Source organism: Thunnus thynnus, chromosome 21 (assembly GCF_963924715.1).
Source record: "Thunnus thynnus chromosome 21, fThuThy2.1, whole genome shotgun sequence".
Lineage (NCBI taxonomy): Eukaryota > Metazoa > Chordata > Actinopteri > Scombriformes > Scombridae > Thunnus > Thunnus thynnus.
The window spans coordinates 27,430,708-27,451,853 of NC_089537.1; the positions used below are offsets into that span (position 1 = coordinate 27,430,708).

The 21,146-nt window shown below is 38.8% G+C and overlaps 1 protein-coding gene and 1 long non-coding RNA gene across 3 annotated transcripts in view; both read right to left on the reverse strand.

The window, feature by feature from the left end:
• Positions 1–21,146, reverse strand: part of trdmt1 (tRNA aspartic acid methyltransferase 1) — a 34,896-nt gene extending 13,750 nt beyond the window's left edge. Inside the window, exons 1-4 of one of the 2 annotated variants that reach the window (XM_067578691.1) lie at positions 20,899–21,146; positions 11,468–11,577; positions 11,279–11,355; positions 2,399–2,470 (exon numbers count right to left, since the gene is read on the reverse strand). In XM_067578691.1, the coding sequence (XP_067434792.1) occupies positions 2,399–2,470; positions 11,279–11,355; positions 11,468–11,577; positions 20,899–20,962 (323 nt within the window). In that variant the 5' untranslated portion in view covers positions 20,963–21,146. Of the gene's footprint in view, positions 1–2,398; positions 2,471–9,769; positions 9,936–11,278; positions 11,356–11,467; positions 11,578–20,898 lie in introns of those variants that run through there. The other variant, XM_067578692.1, reaches the window with a different exon arrangement.
• On the reverse strand, positions 7,741–9,762 carry LOC137173710 (uncharacterized). Its single transcript, XR_010925230.1, has 2 exons — positions 8,673–9,762; positions 7,741–8,181 (listed from the first exon to the last, which is right to left on the reverse strand). It is a non-coding gene; the product is annotated as an uncharacterized lncRNA (long non-coding RNA).

The following is a 21,146-nucleotide window of genomic DNA, read 5'->3' on the forward strand; positions in this document are numbered from 1 at the left end:
AGTGACATTACTGAAGTGTGTCCTGAAGCTGTCTCTGACTCTGTTTTTGTAACTGTCAGAGAGGTGCAGGATGTTGTTGTTAGAGACTTTAGACATAATGGAACTGCATCTAAGGCCTGTGTTAATCCATACACAGACGGCAGTTTTGAATGACAGGTTCCCTGCTATCACATGTTGTTAATATATAACATCTAAACCGTGGTGGAATAAGTACTCAGATGCTTTACTTCAGTAAAAGTATCAATACCACAATGTAAAAATACTTAATTGCAAGGAAAAGTCCTGCATTTAAAATCCTACTTAAGTAAAAGTATTACCAGCTAAATCTACTTCAAGTATTAAAGTAAAAGTACTCGTTTTGCAGAAAATTGGCTGTGACTTATATATTAAATGAATTCAACAAAGTACATTATTAATACCAATAAGTTGAATCATAAATAGCATTTTATTATTGTAGTTGCTTGAGGTGGAACTAGTTTGAACTGCGAGGGTCATGAGATAAACTGAGGGGTCTTGAGATGATAGATGGGTAGGAAAGAAGAAAAAACAAAGTTCTGCTATATAAAATTGAATTTGGATAAATTTTTCAGAACTTTTCTCAATCTTTCCATTTTTGTGAAATATTGGAGTTCCTCTGGAGTTCCTATTGGACCTCTTTGGACCTTAAACAGTTATTTATTTGAAACCATGTGAGGGGAAATGGCTCTTTGGTGGAACTGCAAACAACTCAAAGACATCTGAAATATGACAAAGAGACACAAATATACACACATTTTTTTTTGTAAGAGACCACAAGCCAAAAAGTCTGGGAATCACTGGTTGTATTGTAATTCATAAACTCATCATTATGTTATTTTATGTAAAATTTTAATCTGAAAAGTACCTAGTAACTAATGCTGTCAAATAAATGCAGTGGAGTAGAAGGTACAATATTTCCCTCTGACATGTAGTGGAGTGAAAGTATAAAGTAATATAAAAAGAAAATACTCAAGTACAAGTACCTTAAAACTGTACTTAGCATGGTACTTGAGTAAACGTACTTAGTTACTTTCCACCACTGCATTTAAATAACTGAAACCAACTAAAGGCTTTCCAAAGCTGTTTCACTGTAATAAATGAAGTATCTAATTTTTTTATACCAAGATTTTCATTTTTATTGCAAATTTATATCGGTTCTTAATATGAGTTATCGGTCTCCTTGATTACTTACAATCATTATTGGCCCTGAAAAAACGATATTGGTCAACCCCTCACACCCTCCTGGCCAATGGTTACAAGAGAGGCACTTTTTTGACCCTGTCCAGAAGTAACACCACAAGGGACAGAAACAATACTGTCAGTATGTGTCAGGACTCTGAATATCTCACAGGGAGTCAGCATTTGCCACAAACCTTACAACACTTTAATTTCCCTGCTGGTTTATCCAAAGGACAAGACATTTCCTGAGAAGAAGACAGGAGTAGTGTATGACATTGACTGAAGCAGCTGTGGGGAATACTACATAGGATAAAGAGTAAGAGCCCTGGGGAAGAGACTGGGGGATCACCAGAAGCAAGCAATGTCTGCAGTCATGTAACACCAGTCCAAGGCTGGCCATGGGATTGACTGGGAAAGAGTCGAGATCATCGACTAGGAGACTGTGGACATCAGAAGAAAGATGTGGAGGCCATCCACATCAAACATCAGCGGCCCGTACTCAACAGAGATGGGGGTTACAACATACCTCCTATTTACAACTACTTGTTATCACGTGACCTGACTTGGTCTTGTGATACATCTCGTCAAATATCATGTGCCTGGGCCAGCTCAGTTCACTGAATGAAGACCGTGAGATACAGTTGAAAGCTCAGATGCTACTAAGTGGACCTTTGTGCTTAGATTAGGTCCATCAAAAACAAAATAATATGATGTGCTTAGAAGTTTAACTGATAGATTTAGACAACTTCGTAAATCGCTCATGTAAAGACAGACTCACCACTCTGGTGGTCTTTTAGAGAAGCACAAAGTCCACTGTCTATCTTTGCACACATCAAATAATTCTGAGTAGTTTGTCTTTCTCAAGTAGGCTAAATATCTTTGATGATATTTGCTGATGGTAAAAAGAACAGATACTTGCCACAATGCATAGAGCTATTACCCATAAAGTCTTGAGCACATATAGTCAAAAGTTTAATTTGGTAGTTTGGTCAACTCATGGCATTATTGTTGACTGAATTTGCAAGCAGTTGTCATTCACAAACGTTTACAAAACTTTTTTTTAGATCTAGTTTAAACTTTGTTAATATCTTAATTTATGATTCATATAGCATCTCTTGTGAAAAGGAAATTGCAATTCTGATATAAAAATATTTTTTGCTCAGGCTGACCTGAGGACAATAAAAAGCTGGACATTAAAGACCTTGGCAGAAGATCAAGAAGGTAGAGGAAGCTCTTGGTTCTTGGGTCAGCAATGTCACCCTGGAGTCCTATCCTACACAGAGGAAAAATAGAGTTCAGTGGAAAAACAGTTTTAAATTGATAACATTACATTCATTTAGCAGACTTTTTTGTCCAAAGCAACTTAGAAAAAGTGCATTGAAACCAAGTAGGAGAAAGAGCTAGACATACTGTATTCATTTTAAACAAACAACTAAAAGCACATTCAGAACTACAATACAGATGCTTAGAGCAAGATTGCCAACTCTCAAGCTTTTGGTGTGAGACATTCACATTCAGGCTCCTTGATGAGAAAATATAGCTGTAAAGGTTTTGCAGAAACATCAATACAGGTGTTCTTTCTGTTGCCCACAACTGTTTGTATGTAGAATTCCTTTGATTTTATAAATGGCCACCATACAGCAACAGGATGGATGCATGTGTCTCCAATTCGAGGGTACTGTGCACATTACGCACAAGGCATGGTATTGTTAACTTCATTCATTATTAACCACAAGGTTCTGTGTGCAATCCCAGAAGCAGGCAACTTTGATCTTGGTAGACAAAGATAAACCAAACAACAACGTTCTGATATTTGAAGTTGGTTGATTTCACACAAGTAACTGCTTTCTCAAGTCAATTATACATAAACATTGGGCAGAAATCGCTCATATGACCATTACTTATCATACCTCCTCATGATAGTGCTTTATAAACATTAATTTCCATCTTAAGAGTTAGCTCCCTCAGTACAGTAAATGCCTTGATGATTTAGAACTACAAGTTTGATTCTCTGTGGCGCCAGAGGACACATAAAGTCAAGATATCCTCTTGTGTTAGTAAACTTAAGCTGTGAGCAATAACTCCCGCCTTTTCTGCTCTCCTTGAGCACTAGCGGCAGCTGCAGCTGCCAGCTCCCGCACACATTTTCTTCAGAAAACGCATTCTGAAGTTAATATTCATGTTTGTGGCATTTTTTACTAGATGCAATAATAGATTTTGTTGTTGTTTCCTCAATTTATGAGACAGTATTTTGAATTCATTAGTGTCACTATCATAATTCTGCCTAGTAAATATTATTAGGGTTTCTTAACCTGTTTCAGTTGACATATAATTTCACCTCTACCTTAAAAACTGCTTTTGCACCTCTTTGCAAGACCAGATTGATTTGGCCCATATTGTTAATGTCATGATAGTCCTTAATAAGTGATCAAATTTTACTTTTAAAGTCCTCCATTTGCAGCAGTAAGTTATTTAGCCTGTTAATTGTTTTCTTCTCTTGCAGGCTTAACTCTAGTTCCAGTGAGATCAGACTATGATCAGATAAAGTAATCTGATGTACACATCATTCTTTAATTCTACATAAATTGGTTTTAAACATAAAAAAATAATCTAATCTTGAATATGAAGCATGTGATTTAGAATATGTGTTATGTAAAATCTCTATTAGTTAAATTTAGTAGTAGTCTCCATACAGCTACAAGTCCAATCTCTGGATCTCCTCATTACTTTTGCTGCTTGATTGGAACTGTGTGCTTTATTACTCTGTGTCTAATTTAGGATCCATTACTCAACTGAGGTCTGAAGCAACAATAAGTCCATTAGTTTAGTGATCAGCTCAGATCCCTCCTCTGATGAATTATACACATACACAATCACTGATTTCATTTTTTTCCTGTGATTATTACATTTCTTCCAAGATTATCTGATATAACTTTCTCAACAAAAAAAAGCCAGCAAGAATAGCGACTCCTCTTCTTGATGACTTACAAGATGAATAGAATCTGTGTGCTAGTTTACAAAGTTTATCATGTTTTAATTATTGAGATGAGTATCTTGTAGAAAAAAATATTTATCCCTTTTGTTTGTTGACTTGTTGCAATATTTTATCAGTAGATAGGGTGTGTGCCGGTAAAATGAGGCGATTGGTTCACTAGATTCCAGCTCCCTCAGGTGATCAACGCTTTCAAATGACATAACTGTATAAAGAGCCAAGATGGCGCTGCCTCTGCACAGGAGCAACTCTCATCTCCCTTCTCTCCAAACCAGCCACGTTTGTATGTGTAGCCTCAGCCTTTGCCATGCTGACAGCTTTTGTTCTTCTGAGTTAATAGGGGTGGGCTGCTAGTTTTTCTTAACCTTGCATTCTCCTATTTTAGTTAGGGGCGTTATTGTAATTTGGTTTCTTTGATTTTGTTTCAGTTATATTTGTTACCTTTCTAGTTAGATTTGTTTTTGTTTGTTTTGTTACCCACCCTGAAGTTAAATCAAGCTCTATGTATCTCATTTGAAACCAATTCAACCATCATTACTTTCAGCTATCTGTCTCTGGCTTCCTGGGACTTGGGGAAGATGGTGCATGTTATGCCTCTGCCACCACTAGATGGGACGTAACATGAACTCAGGACTTGTAGGTAATCTGTGTGTGAAGAAATAATAATGAATTTTCCACTGACCAATTTTTGGCCAGCCCTTCTCAGGGAAAAAAAATTAAAATGCAAAAAAGCAGATTTGTGAATTGTGGCTCACTGGTACTATACTTATGCCGGGATCAGACTACACGAATTCAGCCCGATTTTGACACAATTTTGTTGTGGCCAACAATTTTCCAGCGTCGGGCCCGATTATGAGCGTCGGGAACGACAAATGGACGTGTAGTGTGACATGATCGAAGAACAGTGATGTGGCGTCTGGGACGCCCCACGACACCCCGACCAAAAGTCTAGCATGTCAAAATTTTTTGTATTTTCCTGCCTAGTTTGAAATCTCCTATGATGTGTTCCTTGACGTTGACCAATAGGATGAAAGAGTGCTCTGACGCACATATGTAAACATGGCGAAGAGGAATAGGGATGCTGCTGTTAGGTGGAACAATGCAAGAGAGGAAAAGTTTGTTGAGCTTTGGCAACAATACCCCTGAAGTCCCTCAAGGAGAATACCACTCCTTGAGGGACTACCATGACAGAGTATAAAAAGATAAATGTTGGAGAAAAATGGCAGAGACACTTCAGCAACACAGTGAGAAACTTGCTGGTTAGCTATGCTAGGTTATCACTCCCTAGTAGCTGCAGCCGCAACAGCATCATGTGGTTAATTTCCAGATATACTGATGACTATTCGATGCGATCAGCACAGCCAAGTCTGTGCCTAGTAGAACTGTGGAAATTGTAAATGAGACGTGCACTACTTTTTATAGTTGTGTCTGGTGATGCTACCCAATTAATTTTCGGGGGAAAATGACTGAATGAACTGGCGTATGTTTTGAAAAGACAGCCTCATTGCATTTGGTTTCGGATAGCCCTCAAATTTCCATTATTTCTAGAAGAAGGGAGAATTGATGGTTAGCTAGATAGAGATATAAACGTTTTGTGTGGAATGATTATCAAATTTCTCAAAAATACATTGCAGTTGGAGAGGTCCAAACCAAAGCTGCCTCACTGAGAACACAATACAGAAAGCTACTCCGTCCAAAAGCAAGTGGAAGTGGTGACAAAGAACTTACACCCAGGCAGAAATGGATCGTGAAGAACTTGGTGTTTCTGCCCACAGAGCTTCTCAGACCACACTGAATGTAGACCCTTACAACAGCTTTGTTCTACATGGTTACAATTTGTGAAGCAATTAATGTTATAGGCTATTACATTAAACAAGGTGGAAGTGTGCTTTTTAATCTCAAAAGGATTGATGCGATTTTGGTAGTGTCACATGTAATTATGCCTTGTTTTTGTGATGAGCATGACAGTTATTCATAATTGACTATTAGGCCAGTCATGTAGAAAAATAATAGTGGCCATGTTTATATGACATTGTATTTATGTTTCCTTGTGCTCTAGTTTTTAGTAATGAGCCACAACTTCGTTTTATATTGTTTTGGGTTTTTTTAAGGTGGAGAAAAACCATTAACATATTCGGCCCTATCTAACGCCTGGTGCCGAGCAGCGCTAAGCGCAGCGCAAGTCTCTTTGCTATTTTAAGACCGACGCTGTTGTCATTTTCCCGTCCAGCGCCCACGTTGTTAAAATAGCAAAGGCACTTGCGCCCATCATCAAAGTAAGGTGTGGTCAGGCGCATTGTTGGCGCATTGCTATCTTGAGGAAGCAGAGAGTGATTGCGCTATTGACCAACAAAAATCTGGTCTAAAGTCAATGGTGCAGTGTCCCTATGTTATTTTAAGGGCGCATTATCAAGATGTGCCTACACAACGCCCGTGCACTCTGCTTGTTACACACAGGATGGGCAGCAATGCACAAACATGCAAAAGGTAACAAATAAAAGGATTACAATGTGAAAGATTATTATTGTGTATATTAATATATTTTAAAAAACACATGCCATAATGCTTAGTCAAAATATTTATCAGAATTAACTAATCACAGTAATGATGGATTAAATTGTTTAATTTGACCATATCGTGGCAAAACATGTAGGTATTTAAACAGATGGACAACAACGCATCAGACACAGATCGACTTTCCTGCTGCATCAATACATGATGACATGAGGAACATGTGAGGAAATAAATGAGGTTAAAAACAATGATTATACTAAAGAAGGAAATAAATCTGCACAGCTTCTAGCTGCTGCCATCAGCCGGATCAGAACCTTTGAGAACTGATCAAGTCCTGATAACTGTGTTGATGATTCTTCACATGATTAAAATTAATGATTTAATTTTTTAACAATATTTAACAAATATTCTTTAACATTTTTGAGATTACAGTGATCAGATTTCCATACTTTCAGCAATTAAAACCCTGCTGATTTGACCTGTCACTCCATGACTGAACAAAACGATTTTAAAGAAATCAAAGCTGTAATTTAAAAAAAAAAAAAAAACCTTTTCAAAAACCAAACAAAGATAAATTAGCAACAAATTAGTGAACAGGATCTTAAACTCGTGGTCTGGGACTGACCACGGGAGGGTCCAGGAGCAGCAGTGTGCTCGTTATGGATCGTGCGCTTTCCCTTTACGCACAAGCAGATCTGTTGCCTCTGCAGAGAAGCGCTCCTTCTTACTACTTGGCAAATGCACCGTCATAATAGCAATCCGCCAAGGTGCAAGCACACCTAGCTCTTAAAGGGAATGGGAGATGACACGTGACATGTGATTGGTTTATTGAATGTTATGCCGAAAACACACCCATGATTAATTAGGAGACTAAGGACAACCCCTAGGCACCATGCGCATGGCACAGCGACTATTTTTCCGCCATTAAAATAGCAAAAGACACACCCTCAACGCAATTGCGCCATGCGCTTCAGACTGTGTGCTTTAGATCATTAAAATCGGGCCCTTTATTTAAAAGACTCAAGGGAAGCAAAGACTTGAGATGTTCATTGACATTTAATGTCAATAAAAGTTTACACTAAAACTTTTCAGAATAGTCTCTGGTACTTTTGATACTTTTAACACACATCAGAAATATATTAATTTTAACCATTTAGCATTCTGCAAGAAAAAAAAGAAACTACTTTGAATGTCCATGAGTAAATCATATTTTCATCCTAGGGAACACATAAAGCAGGTGTCGGAAAGAATGTCCATGACTAGATCATATTTTCCTGCAAGGGAACAGATCCAGCAGGTGACAGAAAGCCTTCAACTAGTCTCGCTGTTCTTTTGTTGTTGTTGTGGCATTCCGTGCCCTGCTTGCTGCCACAGAAGCAAGTTCTCCATCCCTCCGCCATGCTCCAAGGATGATTCTGTGGTTCTCATCCTCCATATCCACAAAGGCTGGGGGCAGGTAGGCCTCTGATGCCTTCTCCCTGAGAAAGTTGTGAATAGTGAGAGCAGCAAGTGTGATCGTTGTCACTTTGTCAGGCTCAAGTGCAATGTTGGTCAAGAAAACGCGTAGTCAATGTGTAGCATCACATTGTATCAACTATCAAACTCTGACACGCATGGATGTTTTGATAAATGAGGCCCATTACAGAATGCTTAAATCACAAAACCTCAAAACCAAAGTTAGGATTAATTAATTAATACTGTGGAATGCTATATGAAAATGAATACCGTGGAGGTAATAAATAGGCCAATCATAAATGTTTCTATTATTTAAAGTGTTATGAGTGTCGTGGCAAATGTCATACTTTCAAATAGTCTTCCTTTAAGATGCCATACAGGGCTTCACAGATCTCCATTATTGTCTAACTGATCAGAGACCTGAACAACTCTCCAATAGAGATGAACAAATTATTATGTGTCTGACGTAAAACATTTGAAACAACCACAATGTTTTGAAATCTATTCTCTTTACCAGTAGCAAGGAGAGAGTGACTGACAGCCACTGTCTGGCACTGATGGCCCTCCTCATTTTTGTGTCCCCCTTGTGTATGAGTGGCTCCGCCTTTCCAAGAAGATAAGTGAAATCTTCCAAATCCATCCTGAGAAGATTGCGGAAACCCCTCCTGTTACTGTCCTATAGCATAATAAAAAATCAAACAAAATCTCTGGCACTATTTGGAAACGCACTGTGTTAAATATTTTACCCAAGATTACTTCAGTTCAACATTGGGTTATATGAGGGTTAGCTCCCTCAGTTGTATTTTTTGCCCCCTCTGTTTAAGCTTTATGCATCTATAGAGAAATAGCAAAAACAAAACAATAAAATTATTGACTGATACATGTGACTAATGCTGTTTTAGAACAATGGATAATGCCATTGTTGTTGCTTGCACCAGACAGAGAATCGCTAATAAATTAAATAAGTATTTAGCTCTTCTAGTACTACACTGTTATGTGAGTGCTCTGATTAATAAATGTTGCATATGCTTTGATTTTGAAACAGTAGCCTTATATGCTTGTTATACAGCCTTTCTGAAGCTATTGCATGATTTAATCAATTCATTTTATTTTATGAAAAAAACATTTTTTAACAGCCCCCTCAGTCACTTCATCCTGGGGCTGGGCCTGGAGTAAACATGTTGTAAGTTTCATAGGACCTTAAAATTGTCATGGTTATGTGTGCGCTCCACTTAATATGATTGTGTGGTTGCATGGCATTTTGTGTTCACCTCTTTTTGATATCCAATGACACAACTTTGGCATTTGATAGAAGGCTATGTCAATTGCCCTAGGGCTATGTGACGTTTGTATGTAAACTGAATGCATATGCTGTCACTTCTAAGATGGTCAATGAAAAGAACTGCATTGACCGTTTTCTTGATTTCAGTTATAGCGATTGTGAAACCACCTGATATTGAAACATATCTTTGTATCTTCATTTACTAGAGCATACAATTCCCAAAACCCAATCGTTGTCTCCTCCATGAGACCTTCTGTTTCCATACAGTGAACCTGGCAGCTAGCTACATGTAGCCCATGTAATGGCCTTAACACGTACACATTTCTTACCTCAAGTTCTCTCTGAAGGATAAACTGCCCATACAGTCCTCTTCATGACACCCAGGAACGAGTCCACAATCGTTTTTTTCTTCCTTTTCTTTCAGAACAGACGACCGCCAGCATCACACATAGCGCTTCAGTAGCCATGATTGACAATTTCTTGACCCTCCTCCCCGATGACCTATGAACTCGCACAAGGTCATGAACGATGATTGGTCGGGGTCATATTTGTAGTTTGGCCAGTCTCCCGACCAACACACAGCAAGAATTCATGGCATTATGATTGCCTAATATGACATGGTGACGATCGTAAAAGACAAAAACATCATGTAGTCTGATCCCGGCATTATACTGCACTACTACTATGTTTTATAGTGCCAACAAGGCATAGCTAAGGGATTTGTTGTGTGAAAAGTTGGTGGAAAAAGGTGTGCTGTCCTCATGAGCTGTGGCTGATGACACTGCACAGGTGGCAGATATGAAAGTGGCAGAGGTTGATTGCATGCTCACCACTGGTGAGGAGCCTGAACCAGTCTCTAATCCACCTGTAGGCATGTCCACACGTGACTGAGAGATGTTGATAAATACTTTTTTCCCCTGATTCGAGTGATTTGAGTATCAATCAGGTAATAATGGCAAAAGAATATTAATGAGTACAAAGTCTTATTATTAAATTATGGGGAAGCCCAATCAACCTGTCCTGTAATTGAAACCCATCAACATAGCCTGACAGTAATGTGCACTGCTACGTTGTATCCCGCAGCCATCTCATTACGCACTTTAGAAGCCAAAACCATTGTCCAAGTCCTCACTAAGTTCTTCTCAACCTTTGGTTTAAGCTATTCAAACTGACCAAGGAAAGAAAGGAAAGAAAGCATATTTTCACAGGCTATGACAGATTGAGCTACAAATCTTCTGCCACTGCTTTATCTTTTGGACCCTAAAACTTTAATTTTTGGAAGCTAAGTTACAGCTTGTGATGCTACAGTCACTTCATGTTTACATAGTTCGTTTCTTCTTGTTGGACGGTGCTATAGATGCGTCCTGACAACTGATTTACACATTACTAAAGACATTTCTGTAACCTGCAGTGACTTATTTTTTTGGCCACTTGGGGACAGCAGAAACAAGTTGCAAAAACCAAGGGGAGCTCCAGTCGCTGATAATTCTCTGTAGGTTCATCACTACGAGCCAGGCTTCTGATATTATACATTCAATAAATTGAATACAATTGACAAATATATAGATTATAGCTGCTGTAACTTTTAATAGTGCAAGAGCATTTAATAAATCACTCTTTCAAACTACAGTAGTTAGTAGTCACCAACTCCAGAGAGACTTAACACACAAATTTAGTGATGGATTTACAATTAGATGAAACCCCGTCCTGTTCTCTAAGTGTAAAGTGAAACGTACACAAACATGGAAGGGACACGTGAAAGCAAAGATGTTTTTTCTAACCGAGGTTCTACAACATTGGATCACAATGCAATGCATACACACCCACAGGAAACCTACCTGGTGAAAGGCTGGCAAGGAGGGCTCATCAAAATCATGTCAAAAGATAATTTATTGAAGTCATCTAGTGTTAAGCCCTAAAACAAAAAAAGAGTTTCAAAAGTTTATCACAGGTAAACAAACAGAGGTTTGAATGATTGTTCTGTTCAGATGAAAACAGTCATGCTTAAACTGTCCACTATCACCCACCTCAATGGTTTTGTTCCAGAGGGGAGTGCCAGGGAAATTGTGCCTGTAGATCTGATTGGCGGTGGTGTTTATGTCGACGGCAGCCACTACCTGGGCAGGTATACCACTCTCTGGAGGAAGAAAGACCGGATTGTTAGCTAAAGATGATTTCCTGAGCTCAATTTATCCTGTGTTTCACTACATGCCTACATTCAGTTGAACAGCAAGCACCTATACATTAAATTGCTAATTTTTCACTGATAAGAGTTTTCTTTTCTCTCCTGTTGTAGACTAATTCTTAGCACAAGGTCTACTGACAGTGAGATACAGGGAGAGACATAGACAGACCTTTGACCTTTATTGGTCTGATTTTTTCAATTACTTTAAAATTAATCATTAAACTGAAGAATTATGAAACAAAATAAAGAACAGATACACAAAAACACACATAACATCCACCTCTCCTATCCCTGTACATTACTTCCATTCCACAATATGCACCACAAATGCTTCTGGGGGATGAACCCGGTGTCAACTCACCCAATCACCTCAACTCTCATACACCAGCTAGCAACCTTCGCAGTTACTGCAAAAAAAAACCTCTCTGTGAAACAGAGAAGTCTGGTGTTTGAAATAATAGAAGAGCTCAGTTTTCTTCCTCAAGCATCCCTCCTGCAGCACAGATAGACAGCGATGGGAATTCTGCCACTGTGACAAGCTGATCCTCCACAGACTCAGACTCAGACATCACCCTGTAAACAACAGGAAGTGCAACCACCTCCTCTTCCAACAGTTTGTCCAGGAAGTGTTAAGACTTACAACTAGTCTCCTCACTGAGCATGACAGCAGTTTTCCACCATCCCCCTGATCTCAGACCTACCAGCTTTGTCAGTCCAGCTGCTATAAGGATTCTCTGCACACAGACAAAGTTGAGCATCCTGCACTGTATGACAGGGTTACATAGGAGAGGTTCCTCCCTGATATCACCACACAGCTGAGAACAATCTCTCCTGACATTGAAAACAGTGCTCCATACACGGAGGACAGACTGGTATAAAGGACTGGTCTGAGACAGGTCCACACCACCCAACTCCAGAGAAGAGCCCTGCATGGGCCAAAAACTTCAGTCCTAGCCTGGCCCTGGCCCATGTGTTCAAGCCCTAGCCCAGCCAGAGCCTGACAAAGTCTGCAATTTTTCAGCCCAAGGCTGACCCAAGACCATAGATGTATTATAAGAGTTGGATACTGAACCGAAAATGGCACCCATTCATTTTTATAAGAATTGCTCAGCTGGCACATACGCCAAAAAAAGTTTCTAGCTTCCAGGTTTGCTTCCATGTTGTGTGGCCCACTGAATATGCACAGTGGTGTTTCCCCACTGGCCCCACCTGCAAGTGCCCGCTTGGCCCATAGACTTTACAATGTGATGACGTCACAGATTTTTAAAATCGCTTTTCTCAGCTTGAGCAAAGTTTTACAAATATAAAACCTTCACAGATCAAAAATTCAAAATAGAAAGAGTCATAATTGATCTTGTTTGCAGTTCGAGGTGTCCTGTCAACAGGTTTACAGACGTCTCTTTTACAATGGTGGTCTATTAGGTAAAATGCTTTTTGGGCCGCAGGGGGATTTTTCACTCCAATGCAGTGAGTGACCACTGGGAAAAATGGGCTGCAAGGCTGAGTGGCAGCACCCTATCCCGCTCTTGTAATACATCCATGCCTGAGACTGACACCAATCACTTTATGCTCTCTTTGACACGCGCTTTCTCTGATACACACAAACATGAGGATACTTTGTTGACCCACACATACGTGAAAAGTGCCCTGAGCTGACTTGTTGTAAGTTGGTGCTATATAAATAAAAACTGATTGATTGATTGATTGATTGACATATTTCACCTGCGTTGTCAGGGAAACACAAAGCATTATTATGTTATATAAAAGTGTTATATTTTATTGAATCAAACTTTTTAAGTAAACTTATTGTAGGTCTCAAACATAACTACCAGTGCCACCGACAATCAAGCATAAGCATGCAATAGAGAAAAATATAGCCAGCAGCAAATAAGAAAATAAAGATTTATGCTCTACCTTTCTTTGCTCAATGCTAACTTTACAGAAACTGGAGAACAGTGTTTCGTCTTCGTCAATCAGCTAACATTCAATATTAAAAAAAAAAAAATCAAATCCTTTAAACTGTGAACATGTACAGCGGTTGTCATTCAGTTTATTAGCAAGTGTTGTGAAGAAAAATAATTGCATCCACCATCGTAGGCTTCAGAGATGTCCTCTTGTCCTCCAGCATCCTCCCTGCTATACTGAAAACACACTTACTGCTGCTTGCTAGTATGCTCAGCACATGATGGGTGAGTCTTGACAACAAAGGAATTGTCTTCTCATGTTGACTCTACCAACCCAGCAAATCTCAGACGTCATGTTCCTTGCTGGGGTTAAGGCTGAGGTATAGTTGGACCTCATCCACAGCTGTATCACCACCCTAGGTGACATCCTCCCATTCCAATTCAGAGTCTGCAAAGGCTCTCTTTTTTGCTGCCGGTGGCAGGGTGTCAAAAGACACCTCACAAGCTGGCTCACCCTCAGTCACATTTCCACCAGTTTGATAGCCTGTGGTCAAACTCTTTGCATCTTACAGGATGGCATCTCTCTAAGTGGCACAGAACATCCTTAACTGGTTGAATTTTGTTTATGGAGTGGCTGAATCTGGACCTTCTAACCAATCCACTTCAAGTGGCATTGGTGGATGGTGGCTTGATAAGTTCTGCATGGTCAAGTGTTGTGTAATGCAAGCGTACATGCATAATAATTGTGTATGTTACCTATAATATTTATAATACTTGAGAAATCTATGTAAAACCAAAACAAGGAATGCAAAATCTAACTACTAAAAAGACAGCTTTTCACAGGATTTCCGTAATCCTAGACAGTTCTACTTGTTTCCCATGCTTTCAACCGTCATTTCTCATCTATCTGTGGTTCCCAACACTTTCATTCTTATGATATGGCTGGCTCTTCAAACTGTACTACTTCTAACAGTTCTTTTTTCTTTAGAAATATTCTGCTTGCTAAATTCTGTCTTTTCTGTTATAAATGAGTTTAAAGAAAATAGTAGTGCTGGTCCAGATGGTTTGGAAGCTAAATTTGTTAAATTTGCAGCTCATGTTCTAATGTATCCCGTTACTGATTTATTTAATATGTCTATATCTACTTGTTCAATTCCCCCCATATGGAAATGTGCTAGAGTTACCTCTAGCACATTTCCACTCTAGAGTTTTCAAAGGAGACCCACTAGATGTGAATAACTATAGACCAATCTCTATTACCTGTACCCCTGCCAAAATTTTTGAGAAACTTATTTTTAATGAATTATATCAGTACATCAATCTGTGCAATATTCTAATATTCTTGGGCAGTCAGCTTTCTGTGTGAAAGCCACCACTCAGTGGAATGCCCTACCTGATTATATGAAGAACTGTAGTTCTATCAATACATTCAAAGCCAAATTAAAAAAATCAACTAAAGATGAATCAGCTGTGTGACCACTGAGCCTAGTTCACATAATTAATTTTTAATTGACATTGTGGGTGTATGTGATTTACTGTTGTGTGCTTTGTATTTTGTATCGTGTGTTCTTTGTGGGGGGGGGGGTTTGTTATTGTTTTTTTTGCTTTGTACCATTTGTTGTGCTGTTGTATGTTTTGATTGTAATGGACTACAGATGCAAATTAGCTTCAAGCTAACTCTGGTGCAGTGCATCATTTATGCTTCATACTGCACACTGTCCTGTTCAATGAATCAAATCAATCAATCAATCTCCAACCCAACCAGGCTTTAGACCTAATTTCTCCACCACAACCGCCCTTCTAAAATTGACCAGTGATGTGTTCTCATCCTTTGATAAAGGCCCACTCACAGGTGCAATTTTTATTGATCTTTCCAAAGCTTTTGATTTGGTTGATCACTACCTCCTCCTTGATAAGCTCTACTCTATTGGTCTATCTCAAAATGCTCTCTACTGATTTAATGCCTATTTTCATAATAGACGTCAGTGTGTTGTCTTTCAAGGTTCTCAGTCTGATTATTTAACTGTTGATATCACAAGGCTCCACTCTTGGACCACTTCTTTTTTCTATCTTTATTAATGATTTACCACAAATATGCTCAAATTGTCTTGTTTATCTATATGCTGATGATACTATTATATGCACCTCTAATTCTAATATATTACAGATCCAGAATTCTTTACAATTTGATTTTAATTTGGTTAAAAATGGCTTCATAATAACAGACTCATATTGAATAAAAAGGGAGTCCTGCAGCATGGTGTTTGGCATGCGACAAAGACATGCTCATATCCCTTTGACTTTCATTTCAATTTTGATGATGGATCTCCCCTTGAGAAAGTTGATTCCTTCAAATTTCTTGGACTTTGGATTGACCCTGAACTCTGCTTTAAGCCTCACATTGATTTTACTATGAAACAAACATATGGTTATCTGAGCTCACTTTATTGCTCAATTAATTGTTTTTCATTTCATGTCAGAAAAAGAATAATCTCTCAGTTACTTTTACCTATAATTGATTATGCCAACATTGTCTATCTGAACAACTCTGATACTTATCTTAGACCCCTAAATATAGTATATACCTCCCTATGTAGATTTATTTTGAGGTGCCCATATAGAACTCATCATTGCTTTATGTATGAATCCCTTAATTGGCTGCAGCCTAAAGCTAGGAGGCAGTTTCACTGGGTTCAGTTCAGTGTTTCCCCTATAATTGTACAAGCCTACTGGGCCACTAGGCCAATGAGACACCCTACCGGGCCAAAAAAATCTTTTCTTTAATGCCAAAATTAACGCGTAATATCCATTCATTCGGAAATCAATCATCATTTGCGTTTGGGAGCCTCTGTGAAGCACTGTTCTGAAACATGAGTCAACCTCTGTGTCGTTACCTGGGAAACTCTTGACGAGATGTGAGTACCTCATCTCTTTAGGGTTTCGTCAGTGCATATCACCGGGCCTGAAAAAAATTCTAAGGGAAACACTGCAGTTCATCTTTGAATGTGTTTACTCTAATTGTCCTTCCTATTTGAAACAGTTTTGGGTTCCATATAAATCTTCTTATTCACTCAGACATATGCAATATCCCTTCTTTTCTGTCCCCAGAATTTTTAAAGAAGTCACAGGTCTTTTCAATACAAAGCTCCAGCAAACTGGAATGATCTTCCTCTTTCTCTTAGATTGATTAGGCTAACTCTTTTCACTGCTTCAGGACTTCTTTATTCTGTCATCTTAAAACAACCTGTTCATGCTTTTAATTTGTGTGTACTTGCAATTAGAAGATGAATTGTTTCTAGTTTCTATTTCATGGGTCTAATTTCTTGTATCCAGTTTCTTATACAACTGCTGAGGGTGGGGGGTGTGGATGGGAGACGGTGAGAGAGCTGTCTGTATCTGTGTATTTGTAGTCTATGTTTGTTATGTAACGATGTCTTTGTAAGTATAGGTCATATTCTGTATTTTGTGTTTTTTAGGACCCCCTTGAAAATGAGATGCTAATCTCAAGGGGCTATAAATTCAAATTAAATGTCACAAATTGAATTGGCTGACAGTTAGCATGATGCTAACAACATACTACACAATATACCTGGTTTAATTCACCTAATAATGGTCAGTGCTTAAAGCTAGATTACTGGTTAATCTCAAAAACACAAACAATGTTTCTAAATGTCAAATCTCAGCATCACCTCTAAATGATCACTGTATAATTTGATTGAACCTTCGGCTGTATCAGTATGAGTCTAATTCTAACCCTATATGGAAATTCAGTAATAGCCTTATGGAAAATAGAAATTTTTGCAAAGAAGTTAAACGCACAATATGTAATTTCTGCCGTTAGGGGTCTCTCAATCAAAACAATAACAAAAGAGGAAATGTGATTACATTGGGAAGTAGCATGGGATCACAGGAGTTGTTGTCTTCATTATTAAACAACCAGCTTCTCCAGGATAGGATTACATCAGTGTTCATTGTTCAGGATGTTTTTACCGGGAGCTGAATTATCCACAGAGGTCTTCTCCACTCCAGAACAAACAGATCCAGTGATTAAAACAGGTAAAAGCACAGGATAAAGCAGTTTCACGTAAAAAAGAAAAAAAAAATTTTAAATTTTTTAAAAATCAGCGTTTCTCGGACACTGTTCGGTGGACACAGGACATCCGGTCGGGCTGTGAGCTGAGCTGCTGTTAATGTTTGCTTAGCTTGTTTCTCTGACAACTTAAAATACGACATTCAGCATGTTTTTACTAGTGCCGAACTATCTGCAGAGGTCTCCTCCTCTCAAAAACAAATGTACACAGGGATAAAACTGGTAATAATACTGAATAAAGCAGTTTCATGTTAAAAATCAGTGCTTCTCTGACACTGTTTGGTAGACACAGGACGTAAGGAGGGGCTGTTAGCTGAGCTGCTGCTAACGTTTGCTCAGCTTGTTTCTCTGACAACTTAAGATAAAGATGTTCAACATGTTTTTTTTACCGGGAGCCAAATTATCTGCATAGGTCTCCTCCTCTCCAAAACAAAGGTACACAGGGGTTAAAACTGGTAAAAACACTAAATAGAGCAGTTTCACTTAAAAAATTGATGTTTCTCTGACACCGTTCGGTGTAAAGAGGATGTCAAGGAGGGGCTGCTAGCCAGGCTGTGGCTAAGGTTTACTCAGCTTGTCTCTCTGATAACTTAAGATCCAGACGTACAATAACTACAATCCTATATCCGAAAAAAAAGTCTATCATAAAAATGTAGCTTAAAACTGAATAAAAGTCAATTTATGACCGTTTCTGGCAGGCAACCACAACGCCAATGTATTATCTTGTATGCATATACTCTTTGGTAGGCGCCATTGTGATGGACAACAACAACGCCACCAAGTTATTATGGTATGCGTATACTCTTTGGTAGATGTCATTGTGGCAGACAACCACAATGCCGACGCATGCATCTTGTGCACATATACTCTTCGGTAGACGCCATTGACAGGCAACCAAATCAAACGGAAAGTTCCCTTGATTAAAATTACTGGTTTCTCTGGGTTTGAAAACTGTTGGAAACATATGGGAATAATGTTAGTACACAACTCAAAATATATAATATAGGTCCAGTCATTTTAAGACATTTTAATGCAGAATAGTTATATATTATAGCTTTAAAATGAATAAGAAAGACTAGGACAGCACACCAAGTTTACTACAAGACGCCCTTCTTCAGCGTGTGTTCTGGCAATTTACAGAATCAGCGCAGGTGGTATTAAATATAGATATCCACAACTGGCACAAAAGGTCTATCCCAGCAGAGGGAGCCACAAAGAGGGAATTAAAAATTGTTGGATGTTATGGGACAGAGTGAATTCAGCAGCCACACATTTCTCCGTTCTCTGTTTAGCGTTTTCAGGTTAGGCTAACCCATTGTTCCTAACTTTGGAGCTAACCTCCCTTCCAGCACTTGGGGAATTAACAGATGTGACTTTTCTTGGTCTTGAGAAGCTACTGAATTTATTAACTGACACAATGTAGCCTGTACTGTACATTTACTGACAGTCTGACAACTTACTGCTAACCTTTTCCTCTGCTCTGCTCGTGTTCACTGTCACTTTTCTGCTGCTCGCTCTTTCCCACTTGCTATGCACACATAATACGCACTGCCCAATTCCTTAATGGAGATACGCTACCAAGAGTTTCCCAAGCGCAACACAGAGGTTGACTCATGTATCAGAACAGCGCTGCACAGAGGCTCCCAGACGCTATTGATTTCCGAATTAATGGATATCTGGCTTTATTTTTGGCATTAAAAACATTTTTTTTTTGGCCTTGCAGGGGTTCTCGTTGTTATAATTATAGGAGGAACACTGATTCAGTAAACATTCAGTAAATGTTGAGTACAGTTAGACCTAGCTGTCTCCATTAAGTTGGATGAGAGGTGAAAACAATGAAGGTGTTTTGAATACATCTCCACTTTCACAGTTAATTTGTTAGTCTGTCCCTCCCACCGCAGGAAATAATGGATTAATCCTGGAAGGCTATTGATGTAGCATTTTTCTCCTTATGAAAGTGACATGGCGATTGTTTGACCAATGAGAATTTGGTCAGACAAGAGCATATCAACCAACTAGTCGACTACAGCCCTAGTACAAAAGTTTTTCTGTCAGTTTTCTTTTTATATTCTTCAGTTTGTATAGAGGTTCCCACTTTTTTCACCAAAATGTCCAGAAAAGAAGTACATTCCATCATAACACATAGTGAAATTAATTAGATTCCTTCCTTGAATTCATGAAAGCATGGAATTCTTTTAAGTCATGAGCACTAATGAAAAATAAATCATCTATACACCTCAAATAATATTTAATGAACTTAAAATAGGGATTATGATTATAAATAAAGTCTAACTCAAACTTCCCTATAAACAAATTCACATAATTTGGAGCCACCAGTGAGCCTATGGCTGAGACCTAATGTTGGAGATAATATTGGTCCTGGAATTTAAAATAATTCTTTGGCAATACTTCCTTGGTTAAAGATAACCAAAACTCTGTAGAGGGATGCAATTCAGTTCTTCGATTCAAAAAATAATTCAGACTTCCAGACCATCCTTGTGAGGTATACTGGGGTACAAACTGGAGACATCCATAGTGCATAAAACATCATTAGAGTACACATATCAATCCTTCGACTTATTGAAAAAGTCTATAGTGTCTTTAAGATACAAGGGCAATGCATATACCAAGTCTTTGATATGAGAGTCAACATACTGAGAAAGCGGGTCTGTGAGAGATAGATCCATTACCAGACACAATCGGTCGACCTGGAGAATGACTTTTATATTCTTCGTATGGCTCCATCAGCAGGGTTTGTTCCGCTGCTGAGCAGAACACCGCTTTAGTTTTGCCTTCTTTTTGCAACATACTAGCTTCTTTTCGACAGTCGACTGTTCTGGGCTGCTTGTGTACTCCGTTCTCGCGCACAATGCAAGTTTATTCAAGCCTGGTTAAGAGTTAATGTTAACTAGACACGGCTAAATGGTGTTTGTGAAACGCACTGAGCCGACGAGAATTCAAGTCGACGTTAATTCAAGCCGGGTTTTTTCCAAGTAAGTGTAGCTTTCTTTAGCTGCGATGATAGAATACCCCGCTTGAATAGCCATTATGAGTAACTGCGTGCACATCCACACAACCACTCTGCATGATCATCCGCGCACACATACATGAGGTTGACTTTCACTGCGGTTAGACTTCAGGAAACTCATGTGCAGTGACTGATTGCTCGGTAATTGCTCCCATAAAAGAATAACATTATATGTATCAATCAGAGAGAATATATCTCCAGTTAGTAAGGCTTACAACGGTCAAATAAAAAAGCGAAGGACAGTATCTTACCTTTTAAAGCAAAATGCATCCCTCCTATCCCACTGTAAAGCTCGAGCACCCGCAGATTCTCCATTACGTGTAGGCCAACAACAACCTCTTCTTCGCCTGTCCTTGTTCTTCTTCTTGTTCTTCTTCTTGTTCTTCTTCTTGTTCTTCTTCTTATTCTTCTTCTTATTCTTATTCTTCTTGTTGTTGTTCTTCTTGTTCTTGTTCTTCTCCTTCTCCTTCTCCTTCTACTGCGCCTTCATCTCCTTCTG